The following is a 12,537-nucleotide window of genomic DNA, read 5'->3' on the forward strand; positions in this document are numbered from 1 at the left end:
TAACTCTAAGTGGAACATAAGAATTCATGGCAATGAGATGCCATGTGTGGCCAGTACACCAAGCATACTTGTTTTGCCTAAAAATAAAATCCAAAAAAACTCAACACTAAGAGATATTAGAGTTCTCTCTAAAAATACTGTAAGGTAAACATCAGAGAGAGAAAGGAACCATTCAACGTAAACACTGTGTTAGCAAAAAACCAAATGAATATGAAATGGCAACAAATTCATACTGAAAGCTAGAAGACTTAGTAATACTCTTCTACTTCGCCTGCAGTATTCCAATCTGGGCTCTTCTAGAGGTGTAGTGTTGTTCTCAAACTAACTTCCAACACAAACAGTCACCTGTGAAACCTACACTAGTATTCAGATGGAGCTTGATCACTTTATGAAAAACTTTATATGACAAGAGTGTCTGCAAGAGAGGTGAACAGGACTCAATAGTCCAGAAAATTCCTTCTAGCTCTACCTATGTTCTTTCTTATGTTATAGATAAGCCATGTAACAGAATGGGAAGTACTGTTTGGATGTGAACTACATGCACATAAAAAAGCCTCCAAACCCCCCAAAAATCTGCATGTAAAATAGTTTCTAAACAGACTAAATTCTGAATACAGAAATATGTTCAGAACAGATCTTTTACAATAACAAGGTTTACTCCATAGTACTGACAAATCATTATTTACTGCGTGGTAAATTTTGGGTTTGTCCAAGTACTACATACATTTAGTTTTTATATTATTCTCAGAGGCAGAGCCTATCTGGAAAATCATCAGTCAGAATAAACCACAAAACCAGAAATTCATTGATCTAGGCAAACATTTCACTGTGTGCTCTAAATCTGCTATTTCAGCCACAGTCCATTTACATTTTCTTATGAACTCAAAACAAAAAGTCTAAGCAGTACAGCCTCACATATTCCGCATGCAAAAATGCTTCTCCTTTAACAGACTACCAGCACGAAAGCTGAAGGATGGATTACCTGAAAAATAGCTCTTCACTGTTCTATCCTGCAGGCAAGCAAAACGCTGCCATGAAAGAATGAACAGTGCTATTTCTTACAAATCGCAGCATCTCCCGTGTTGTGCCTCCAGCTGACTCAGCCTCTATTCACTCTTCACATACTCCCCTCATGTCTCCGTGCTGCTGTGCTTCACCGAGGTTCTATGATGTCCTCCCTGTCTTCTCTCTTAACAATATTTTTGCTTCCTAAGCATCCCTGAATGCAATAACCACTCTAGATTTTCCTCTTCCCTTGCACTCCAGATTTTCTAAACTACTTTCCAAATATGTCTGGCTATCCCACACCTTGACATATGGGCTTCCTAGCTTTTTCAATTTCTAGGACCTTCTGAGCATATATCTATCTATCCTTCTGCCAAATATTTCTTTGGCTTTTGACTGTTTCCGTTCCTATTTTAAGACACCAGTCTCTAATACTTTCATGTTAAAGGAGTATTTACCACGGCTGATGAGTAATATTGCAGGTACAGGAAAAAGACAGTTCTATTTGTGTAAGCAAATTTATGCTACATTATTTGTATGATGACAGTATATTGTAAATTACATATGAAGTCTTAAGCAACAGACCTGTATATCATACACTGGTTTAAGACAACTTGAAAGAAGATGCAAGTTATTTTAAAAAGCAATGAGGACAAGAGGTCCATTGAACAACAGGACAAACTTAAAATAAAAATTAAAAATTGCATATTAAAAAAGAAAAAAATTTTAAAATGCATGGCAACACATGTCCACAGCATCTTCCCGTGTGTTACTGAAACACTTGTCTCCTTTACAAAATCCATTGTTAGATGTAACTGTTTATATGTTATATACCTTATGTACCATGAATACTTTTAAACTGTGAAAAAAAGTTACAACTACAGGTAACATCATGGCATACCTTGTCATCAGGCAGCACATGCCAGATAGATACAGTCTTCTCCTCGGCTTCGCTGTTGATGGAGAGATACGAGGGCTGATAGATTTTTGTTGGTTCTAATATTAAAACCTTGTAGAAAAAATAATTTTTAAGAGTTAGTACAAAATATGTAGAACTTCAGGGTATTAAAATCTATGAACACTATTTCTGTAGTCATACCATAGCAAGAAGAACAGGGGAAATAGAATAAGTGGTAAAGTTTTAGGTACCGGGCTAGTTTAGTAGGGCTGACAGTAACTTAAGATTAAAAAAATCCCTCACAAACCCAATTTTAATTTAGTTTTTTATATGACTTATGTGTCAGTTGGTAGTACATATCATCATTTTCCAAATGATTTCTCTGACAACTACCAGATTTTGAAATATTTGTCACAATTGATTCTCTTGCAATGCCATTTAAGAACATCCCTCTCCCAAGTGGACAGGATTCTCAGCATACCTTTATCATCTTATGGTAGAAGTGCATTTGGGTAAATCAGAAAAACACATCAACCTAGAGGTAGACTAAACTGCTTTTGATTTAGACCACTGTGAACTGTAACCACCAGATCAAATTATTTTCTCAAAACCAAACACCACTGCAAGAGGCTGACAGCTAAATATTATAGAAAATCTCCTGGTGTAAGTGAAACAAAAACTAGAGCCATCATGTAAAAGAGACGGGATGCAATGCAGCAAAATTTAGTCTAACATAACCACTTAGTAGATGAAGGCTGCCACTCTACCACTTTAATAATGTTCTGCCAGAATTACTTCCAGATCTTTAAAGCTTCCAGCATGCTTTAAAAGAAAATGTCAACACAGTTTGGCTATTTGAAGAAGCATGGTTTCTCATTAAAACTATTTATTTCTTTCACACTTAACAGTAGTTAAAATCTTATGTCTAACACACCAAATCTATATTGTCTGAGTTGAAGGTATTCATTCTTCAGAAGGTTAAGTATTGTTATTAATTCAAGAAAAAGCTGCCTCCTCCACTGCAGCATGCATAGGAAGATTTCTAGCCCTCAGCATTTAGCTGAAAGACATTTCTAAAATAGGACTAAGTTGAAGATGGTCAAAGTGATAACCTCCTTCCTTTCTTCTGCCCTTCCCTCTCCCACAAAAGCTCCAATCAAACATCATCTTCAAAATATCCAAGCTAAAGAATTTCTCATTTGAAAACTTTGGGAGTTCAAAGATTTGCTTTAGGAAATGATGACTGCCTTGGTCTACATTTATTTAAAAAAACAAAACAAAACACAGAAATACCTAAGCAGAGAGACATGACTTCAAGGCAAATCTGAGCCATGTCATCTCCTACAGAGTCAATAAGCACACAGATACAGTGGATGAAGCGCAAGAGCAAATTCTGAAAAGTACCTAAGCATCTAACTCTGTAAATGATAAGTGGTATTTCAAATGTGTCACTTGGCATCTCCAGACACTTAAAATTTCTAAAATTTGGTTTAGACTACTTCACAATTGGGGTCTTTAGCCTACAGCAAGTTACCCACATGCTGCATCATTTCCTCCTCTAAAGGCCAAAAAGAGGATGACAACAGTGATGCTACCAGATGAGAAAGTAACTGACAGCTAAGCTAGGACTGATGGACAGTGACGTCCTTCAGTTCAAACTCTGAGAACAGCTCACAGTAAGAAAATCTACAAAGAACTTTTTAGAATAAATGCTTTACAAGAACGTGGGAGGACTCATTTTGCTGCCTTGTTGAATGATGCGATTTTCTTTCCCAACAGGCACAGATAGGATTTTTGTATTATGAGAGATCATGTATGTCTGTCTGCAACACCAGAATAGTTTCCTATACAAAACAATCAAAATGTGGTCACTGAGTTTATCTTTTGGCTCATGCTATCGCAATGATCAGTTTCAGTTTGCCTCTTTAATAAAAATCCAAAACATTTGGCTTGGACAGTTTTGTAAGTCAGAGCCTATTTTAAGTATCTAACTGCATCATTTCATCAACAAAAATTTAAAAAGAACATGGCCTTGTCTTTTACAAAAAGCAGAGGATTCAAAACATTTTCTGTTTCTCTGCAAAACTTTACGCCCATTCTCCTCGAAGAACCAGATTCCCTAGAGAGTCTCATGTTGCTTTCACTTTACTGCCTCAAGCTGTTGCTGTTCAACACTAGAGTCTTCCTTATGGTTTATTATTCCATCTACACACAGAAGCCAAAAGAATGGTACAAAACAACCAGTATGCACTTCAAGTATCCAGGAGGCAATAGCAACTGCTGTATAAAACAAAATGCTGTATTTGCTAATGCTTAGCTAAAAGGAATACCCAAGACATTATTTCCCATATATATACAGTTAATATGTACGGGGAACAAATATCTTTTTACAGTGTACTTTCAGGACATTGTACAACACCAACATATCCAATAAAAATTTTTGGCTAAATGTTTGTAGAAGAAATCAGGAAAGTATATATATACTTATATACTTGAAATACATTGTCTAGTAGCTGGAACAATAGATCTCTGACTGCTTGGGCTGATTTTTCACCTCTAACAGAGTGCAGGCTTAATTGACAGTAGGGTATGCAAAGCCTGCTGAGCTACAAAGAGATTGAAATTAAGTATCTTTTCTTCAAAACGTAATACTGTTAATACAGTATAACCTGGAATACACTGCAAAGGTTTGCTTTAGAAGTGTACCCACGGGTAGCAAAGTTCTATCTTGACTTTCTTACTCATTACTTTCATATGGAACATGCTGTGCAATCCCATTGTAGCCACGTGCAATCAATTAAAACCAATCTAGCATGCAAGCCAAATACATTTCTTCTGGACAAGCAGTTTATTGTCTGGCAACCAAAAAAGAAGCAGTGTTTTGTGTCAGTTTCCTGCATGTCATAATTTATTAAAAAACCCCCACCAACAACAAAACAACTACTTACTGGAAATCGAACTACAGACACATCTGTCTTTGTGGCTTCAACAAGGAAGTCCATCCAGAAGTCCACAAGTTCCTGTTTGGCCGTATGTTGTTCTGGTGTCAGTTTCTTAAAATGTTGATATATCAAAACAGTCTCTACAATAGACTTCAGGTACCTGCATTCATCCAAGCATACATAGATAGTAAACTTAATACAGTTTGTAAATAATAATGTCTCTATCTTTAATCATAACTGAAGCATCCGCCATTGTAACACTAAGGTAACCAGTAAGATTTTGGTTCTCTAGGATTGCTTTTAACCGTAGCAATTTCCCATTTAGAACTGGAAATGTCACTGCTATATTAGTAACCTGAAATATAAACGAGTTGTGGGACACTCCTGAATTTTTTCCTGATCCCATATACTGTCTCCTATCCTAAACCATGAAAGCTTCATAAAATAGCTAAATCCTCTACCTATGGACCAAACTGAACCCATGTCAAACATGTTTGAGTAGTGACCAACCTCAAATTAAAACTCAAGTGAAAAGTCCACTACTTTAACTCTCCACACCATTCTGTTTTCTGCATTGTATCTGCATTGGCAGTTGTTTAACAGAGATTTCTAAAACATGACAGTTCTGGAATTGATTATCCTGTAAAGACAACAAGAGCTACACTAAGCACTTTTGGCATTGCTAAGGGAGGACAACAGCAGTGCTGAATAGCTCCCCCTAAATGCAGCTCATCCCTCCCTCTGCTGTTCTGTTTTCTGGATATGATTTACAGGACACCTCATAACATTTTTTCAAAAAAGCCAAGAGGAAGAAAAGTTGTAAACATAGTCATGCAATTTTTATGAATACTACAGAAATGAGATATACATGCTTAAAGAGGATTTATCACAGCTATCGCCTTATCACAGTTAGACTATTCATGGAAACTTCGTCTCCATGCTTATGACAAGAAGGTATATAAACTTAGAGGGCCTTTTGGGAACAGTTCCACAGCTGCACATTTTCCAATCATCCTTCTTAGGCCATGGGGATATCCGGCTTAGGGCATGGCATCTACTCCCCCTTGCACCAAACGGGCTCTGCGGAACAGCAGGCAACAGACTGGGAAGTAATTGCTCACAGGAGAAACCCTTCCTGAAGCACAAATATGTGCTGTATTTTCAGAGTTTAATCCACACACTTAAACCCCTAAGGCAGCAGTACATAAAAATCCTGACAAACAGGCATTCATAAACCCCAGAAAAGTCTCTACCAGGAGACTTCCAGACAGTGCTACCCAGGATTCTCAGTAAAAATATGCACATAATAAAAATGGAAAACCTTGCAGATAATACACTGTAAACAGCATTTATAAAAATATTTGGTCAAAATATTTACAGTTCTTAATTTTGACAGTTTCCTACATTAGATCAATGTAGAAGTTTAGCATTTCCGTATCTTATCACACATTCCCATCTGATCAGCTTTTGAAGACACTTTCTAGCCTTTATAAGATGACAAAAATACATAGGCTGTGACATATGCACTCTTCTAATTGGCAGAATGACAACTTTTTTAGTCAGAAAGGAGTCTTGGTTCTCCCCAGCCAACAGGATCCCAGACCCTGATGAGTAGGTGACTGGTCCTTACTGGCTACCTATACCCAAAGCAGAATAGGTGCCAGGAAAGTGCTGCCAGAGCACACACCTCTTGGCCTTTGCATAACAAATATTGAGTCTACAGGGTCGTCTTTAACCCCAGATTTGTAACCTTTTTGTTAACGGGACTTTAATCTGCATTCTTCTCAATCATATGAGATGCAGCTTGCACCATACAGCTCATCCATGTTCAAGTTCCTATAACAGCTGGTATGTGCAATAAACATTACAACACTCCAAGGTACACCCATGCCTCTCTAGCCAAGCTGTCTTCCTTCCCAAAAACTTCCAGGCAGTTATGACTACAGCCACAAGCTACTACACTTCTCTTTAGCTATGTAACCACTAAAGTACAATGTGTACAAGCAACTCCTCCTTTCCCCCTTGCCCTCAGAAGAGCTTGGAGCCAATGGTGAATCTGCCCTTCTCAGACATCAAACTAAAGACCCATATAAAATCTATTCCTGAATAAGGGCAAAAGGGGAAGAGAGTCCCTTGCCTAGGCATAAGCGCAGTGAAACAATATACAGACAGCAAAATCTGTTAAAAAACCAAAACCCATCTCCAGTCAGCTAAATACAATGCCAAATGTGAAAGCTGAAGGAGTCCGATGTTTTAATACTTAGTAATGTACATGATTTCATTTATCATCTTACCATGCAGGTGCTTTTAGCTTAAACAGCTTTTCTGAAGCCTGGATCACTCTTATATGGTCATTAGCCAACATACTGGCCCCCAAGAAAGATCCCACTTCCCAATAGCTCTGCAGTTTCTCCAAGCTCCCCTTTTTACCAAGCAGGCTGCTGATCTTTACTCCTGTAGTGAAAAGAATAATAGGTCACAGGAATGTATATTAATGCAGTTCTAAAGTAGGCATTTCCCTCATTTGAAATCCATTAATTCCTTAAATTACTGTAGCCTCTCCATTTCAATGAAGTAAGATGAAATCATACTCACCAGTTAATGTTACATGCCTTTCAAACACCTTAAATGGTAGCAGATTTTTTTTTCCCCTCCCCCTCTTCCTAAAGGCTTCTTGAGAAAGGAACTTTAAGACATCACTGTCAGGACAAGGCCACAGCCAGATTACCTATGTTCTTGCATGGACCTCATCTGTAAAGGTAAATTGGGGCCTTAGGCTACACAACATAGCTGTAAAAACTTAACAGATGCTGAATTAGGCACCTATTATGTTTTTTTCTGCTTTGTTTTTTTGACTTACAAGCCCCAAGCCCCAAACTTACCTTTATAGACAAGGTCCCATGCAGAAGGAACAGATGATCCACTGGGCTTCTTCCAGCAGTGATGTTCTTTAAATTGCCGCAAGTCCTACCCCAATGAAAGACATCTATTAATATTCATAAGTCCCTCAGACTCAAAGATGATGGAGACCCTCAGGTTTTATTTTGACTTACTAGGTTTTCCAAGAACTACAAGTTTCCCTGTGGCATTCAGGATGATTTTTAGTTCATATTAGCTGCTATGTATTCATAGCTAACGTGAGATATGCTACACTATACCCCACAAATAAAACAAATTGCAGTTTACAAGACAAGTCTCTTCACCACCATAGCCTTTTATTCACTTTTCCCAAACTAGTCCACTATGACAATTTCCCTCCCACATCACTTTCTGTTATCCTTGATATTAAGGCTGAGTATTCACAAGAAATTTCAATTCAACTGTTGATCTTTTCTTTAACCTTCCTTAAGTAGCTACCAGACTAAACTTCATGCTGGAAGTAGCAATAAATCTTATCAAAACTGATATCATTAAATCAGCTACATTTCAGTCTACCCAATTCATCTTGTTTGCTCACACGGTTCACATTTTTGTTACCAACATCAGACAATAAATGTTTTTAAAACATGAAATTGTATCCCAGTGGTCTATAGCTTATTTCACATCTTTATTTCACAATTTGTGCTCTCTTGCTACCAAGAAATTGTCATGCTTAAGTAACATACAGAACAAAAATAATACTTAAAATCACATAAACAAAACATTATTTGTTCACTTCAAGAAAGAAATTTATTTAGTTATTCCTGAAAAGAATGCAATAGATATTACAGAAGACCTCCAATCTACCTGAGACATAATGCAATGTACATCACTTCCATCAACTTCCACAACACACAGCAGTGACCACCTCTATGTATCTCAGCTCTCAAGGCTTTAAGCCAGGGTGCTGTATACATGCACACTGTCAACAGATCACCTGCAGATGTACACAAACTTGCTGGTGTAGGATAGGAAGGGGGAATTTGTGTTAAATGTGTTCAACTTCAGTTGGGTTCTAGAAATCAAAACCTATACACATCCACACCACAGAGTAAATGGAAAAAATTAATCTCCCCCAGGACCCTAGAGTAACACTACTCAGCAATATCCTCAAAGGCTGAAGCACTTTGCTAGAACATCTAAAACATTTGCATGCACATGACAGCAACATGCAAGAGCAGACAGACACCTACTACTTCCACAGGCTTTGAATGTGATCTTATCACAAAGGAAATGAAAAATTGGTATCACAGGGATACAGTAATCGTTGCAGATGGGTATACCATTGCTGGGAGGAAGGGGAAGGGGAACAGTTTAGCTGTGCGGTGGGCCTTCACTGAGTACTGGGCAATGGCACTCACAGTTGTAGTGACTGCTGACAATCTATCACAAGCTATTTGTCACAGAGAGCAGCAGCACTGCTCTCTGGTTCACAGGCTTACATGCTCCACCACACTTCACTGTGCCTGCAGGAACCTACCCATCACAATCCTCCAGCGCTTTGGATGAGGGAACAGAGCCAAAGCAAGATACAAATGGAGTGTGTTGCTTTGCTGAAAAGTACAACTCACATGGGGGAGGGACTGGGATTAGTGGTGTGGCAGAGAGAAGTGTTTGTTAGGAGGGTAAGACTGGTGATAGCAAGGATTTTGAGTCCCAGTGCCAGGAATAAGGCAGAGCTATAGAAAGATGGTGAGAGAAAGGATGGCTGTGTAGCAGCAATGATATCTGAGGACACCAAGTTTGGGAATCATTACTGTTATGTAGCATGAATGAACTGGAAGTTTTACCCAAGTACTCTGAAGTGGATCCTATTACCTCAGAGAAGACATCAGCCTCTCATCAAATTCTTCTGAGAAAGATGTGGTACTCAAAGCTAAAACTCACTACCCTGCTGACCCTCCTCTACAAAGCTCATCTACAAACTTACTTATCCCTGAAATGCAAGCTGGAAAAATGCAGTTGCAGTGTGAAGACATTAGCAATAGGTTCAAAAGACTGTAACTCTCATTTATAGAGGTGGGTTTGGTTTTGGTTTGGTTTGGTTTCCAGTGGGTTTGGTCTTTTTTGTGGGTGGGGGAACAAAATACCTTTCTACGGAAACATGCAAAGCGAACACCTCCATGAATTTCACTCCTGAGTTTGTGGTCTCCTTGTACAAGTTCTCTTCTCTAATTATTTTGATTTCACCATCTTTAAAAGTTTTTTCAGAGTATAAGAAAATCCAGGCAGTCAAGACATTCTCTCCTTCCATGATAAATTTGGCATTCACAAGAGGAGGGAAAAAAAAAGCAGCAGCTGAATTCCAGTATATTTTATAAAAAATATTTTGCCTTAAAAATGAGCCAAAATAGAGGAACCATTAATGCCAGAAAAGCCATCGTTTTTATAACATCAAGGATATACCCACAGCTTGTGAAGAAAATAATATACAGAAGTAGATATTGCCAGTTAAATATCACTATGAAGGCTTTATAAATAAACTGCTTTCCTTGCTCAAATATTGACAGAACAATTCATATTACAGGATCCTTTGTGTGTCAAAGTTGCACAGCCTGCAGAGATCATTACTGTCAATGCAAAGCACTATCATTACTGTTTTGGTCTCAAAGTACTGCAATTTTATACAGTTAAGAAAGTGATACTATCCAGAAAACAGAAGATTTTCATTAATGCTTCACATGATCATTTAGCTGTGCACTGTTACCTGACAAGTAGAGGCAGAACTTTTGGAAGGCAAATTTTCTCATCTGATGCAGATGAGTAAAAATTCTCTTAGATACTGGATTTATTCTTAGTTTTGCTGGAGTTACTACATTATTGCTAATGTAATCAGATATGCATCTTCTAATTACAGCCTCATGCACCCTCTCAGGTGCTGTTAGGTACCATATCCTTCCTTAGCCTTTCCCAACCTACCAATATAATTTTCATATAACCTGGACTGAACTTCAACCAGCTTGCTCTTGCTCCTCATTTCCCACCAGAAGACAGACTTCCTCTAATCTCTATGTGCTACAGATGATGCTGCAGGTGGACACCAAACAAAGCACTGCCAGACAAATTTAACTACTGCTAACAAATGGTGTTGTACACACAGATCTAAACAAGAGGTGACATCAAAAGAATGACACTTATGTAAGAGATTCTTGGGACAGGAAAAAAAAAATTAAAACATATTCCCACACAACCTCTGTGGTTTTGCTTATTCTTGTTTAAAACAAATGTAAGGTCTTGCACCTGGGAAAACATAATCTAGGAGCACAGCACAGGCTGGGATTTACCTGGCTGGGAATGAGCTCTGTGGAAAGGGACCAGAGGGTCCTGGTGGATAACAAGCTCAACATGGATGAATAGCGTGCTGCTGCAGCAAAGAAAGCCAACAGGATACTGGGTTGTATCAACAAGGGCATCACCAGCAGAGATAAAGAAGTCATTAACCCACTACTCAGCACCTGTCAGGCCACACCTGAAATACTGTGTTCAGTTTTGGTACTCACTATACAAGAAAGATGTGGACAGGCTGGGGAGGGTCCAGAAAAGGGCCACAAAGATGATCAAAGGACTGGAAACCTGCCATATGAGGAAAGGCTGAGAGAACTGGGTTTGTTCATCCTTGAGAAAAGAAGACTTACGGTTATCACTATGTTCCAGTATTTAAAGGCTGGCTACAAAGAAGATGGAGACTCTGGAGACTCCTTTTTTACAAGGGGTCACACAGAAAAAAATGAGAGATCATGGATACAGGTTATTTCTGGGGATACTCCAACTAGACACAAATGGAAAACTTTTCACAATGAGAACAATCAGCCACTGGAATAATCTCCCCAGGAAAGCAGTGGATTCCCCAATATTGGGCACATTTAAGATTCGGCTAGACAGGATGCTGGTCCATCTTGTCTAGAGGGTGCTCTTGGCAAGAAACGTTGGACCATGAGGTCCCTTCAACCTGGTGTATTCTGATTCTGTGATTCTACTAACAGTGACCACAGTCTTATCAACAAGAAATCAATGATCAATGACACATATAGGGTCTATATTATATATGTATTTGAAAGCTTGTTTCAAAACAGCTAAGTCAGTCTAAGAGTTAAAGCATTTTGACAGTATTTCCAATAACATGAAAGATATATTAGTGAATAACAGAAGAGGTTGCTATATCAAGGGTTTTCAGCAGACACTAAGTAAATGTTTACATGAGAGAGGCACACCAACAGCTTAAAAACCCCCAATCCTTCCACCAAACAGCTACCAAATATTTCTCCTCTAAATCATTCATCAGCTGTGGGTGGAAGCTTAAGTAATAAGGAACCTTAATTTCTGTAATGTTCTCCATATCAACAATAGGAAAAACAACAGTGGAAGAACTCACAAGAATATGATAACAAACATCTGATGCCTACAAATAACACCCAGATTTCATCAGTACAATTAACATGTCCAAATTTAGTTAGCTGTAGCCTGTGTGCAATTGAGACATTTCTTTAAAATTGAAAGATTCAAATTAAACTACACAATAAATATAGCCCAGCTTCACTAAACTAATTCAAAATTAGTTCAGCTGAGTGAATTATTTGCAAATGCTGTGTAGAAAGAAAAATATGTATTTTTACCTCCTACGCTGGTACAAGAATTCAAATTTCAGTGTAGGAGATGGAAGTATTCTATTCAACCCAAAAAGGAAAATCTCGCCCACTCACAGAAGGGCAAAGAGTAGTTGGGGCAACTCTATGCAGCCTATCATATCCAAATGAATATCTTCATTCACAGAGA

The 12,537-nt window shown here is 38.2% G+C and overlaps 1 protein-coding gene across 1 annotated transcript in view; it reads right to left on the minus strand.

Annotated features, from left to right (window-relative positions):
• Nucleotides 1-12,537, minus strand: part of MAP3K5 (mitogen-activated protein kinase kinase kinase 5) — a 105,896-nt gene that overhangs the window by 38,083 nt on the left and 55,276 nt on the right. Inside the window, exons 9-11 of the mRNA XM_074896404.1 lie at nt 7,140-7,299; nt 4,852-5,005; nt 1,907-2,014 (exon numbers count right to left, since the gene is read on the minus strand). Coding sequence (XP_074752505.1) covers nt 1,907-2,014; nt 4,852-5,005; nt 7,140-7,299 — 422 coding nt within the window. The remainder of the gene's footprint in view (nt 1-1,906; nt 2,015-4,851; nt 5,006-7,139; nt 7,300-12,537) is intronic.

The sequence above is a fragment of the Athene noctua genome, chromosome 1 (genome assembly GCF_965140245.1).
Source record: "Athene noctua chromosome 1, bAthNoc1.hap1.1, whole genome shotgun sequence".
Classification (NCBI taxonomy): domain Eukaryota; kingdom Metazoa; phylum Chordata; class Aves; order Strigiformes; family Strigidae; genus Athene; species Athene noctua.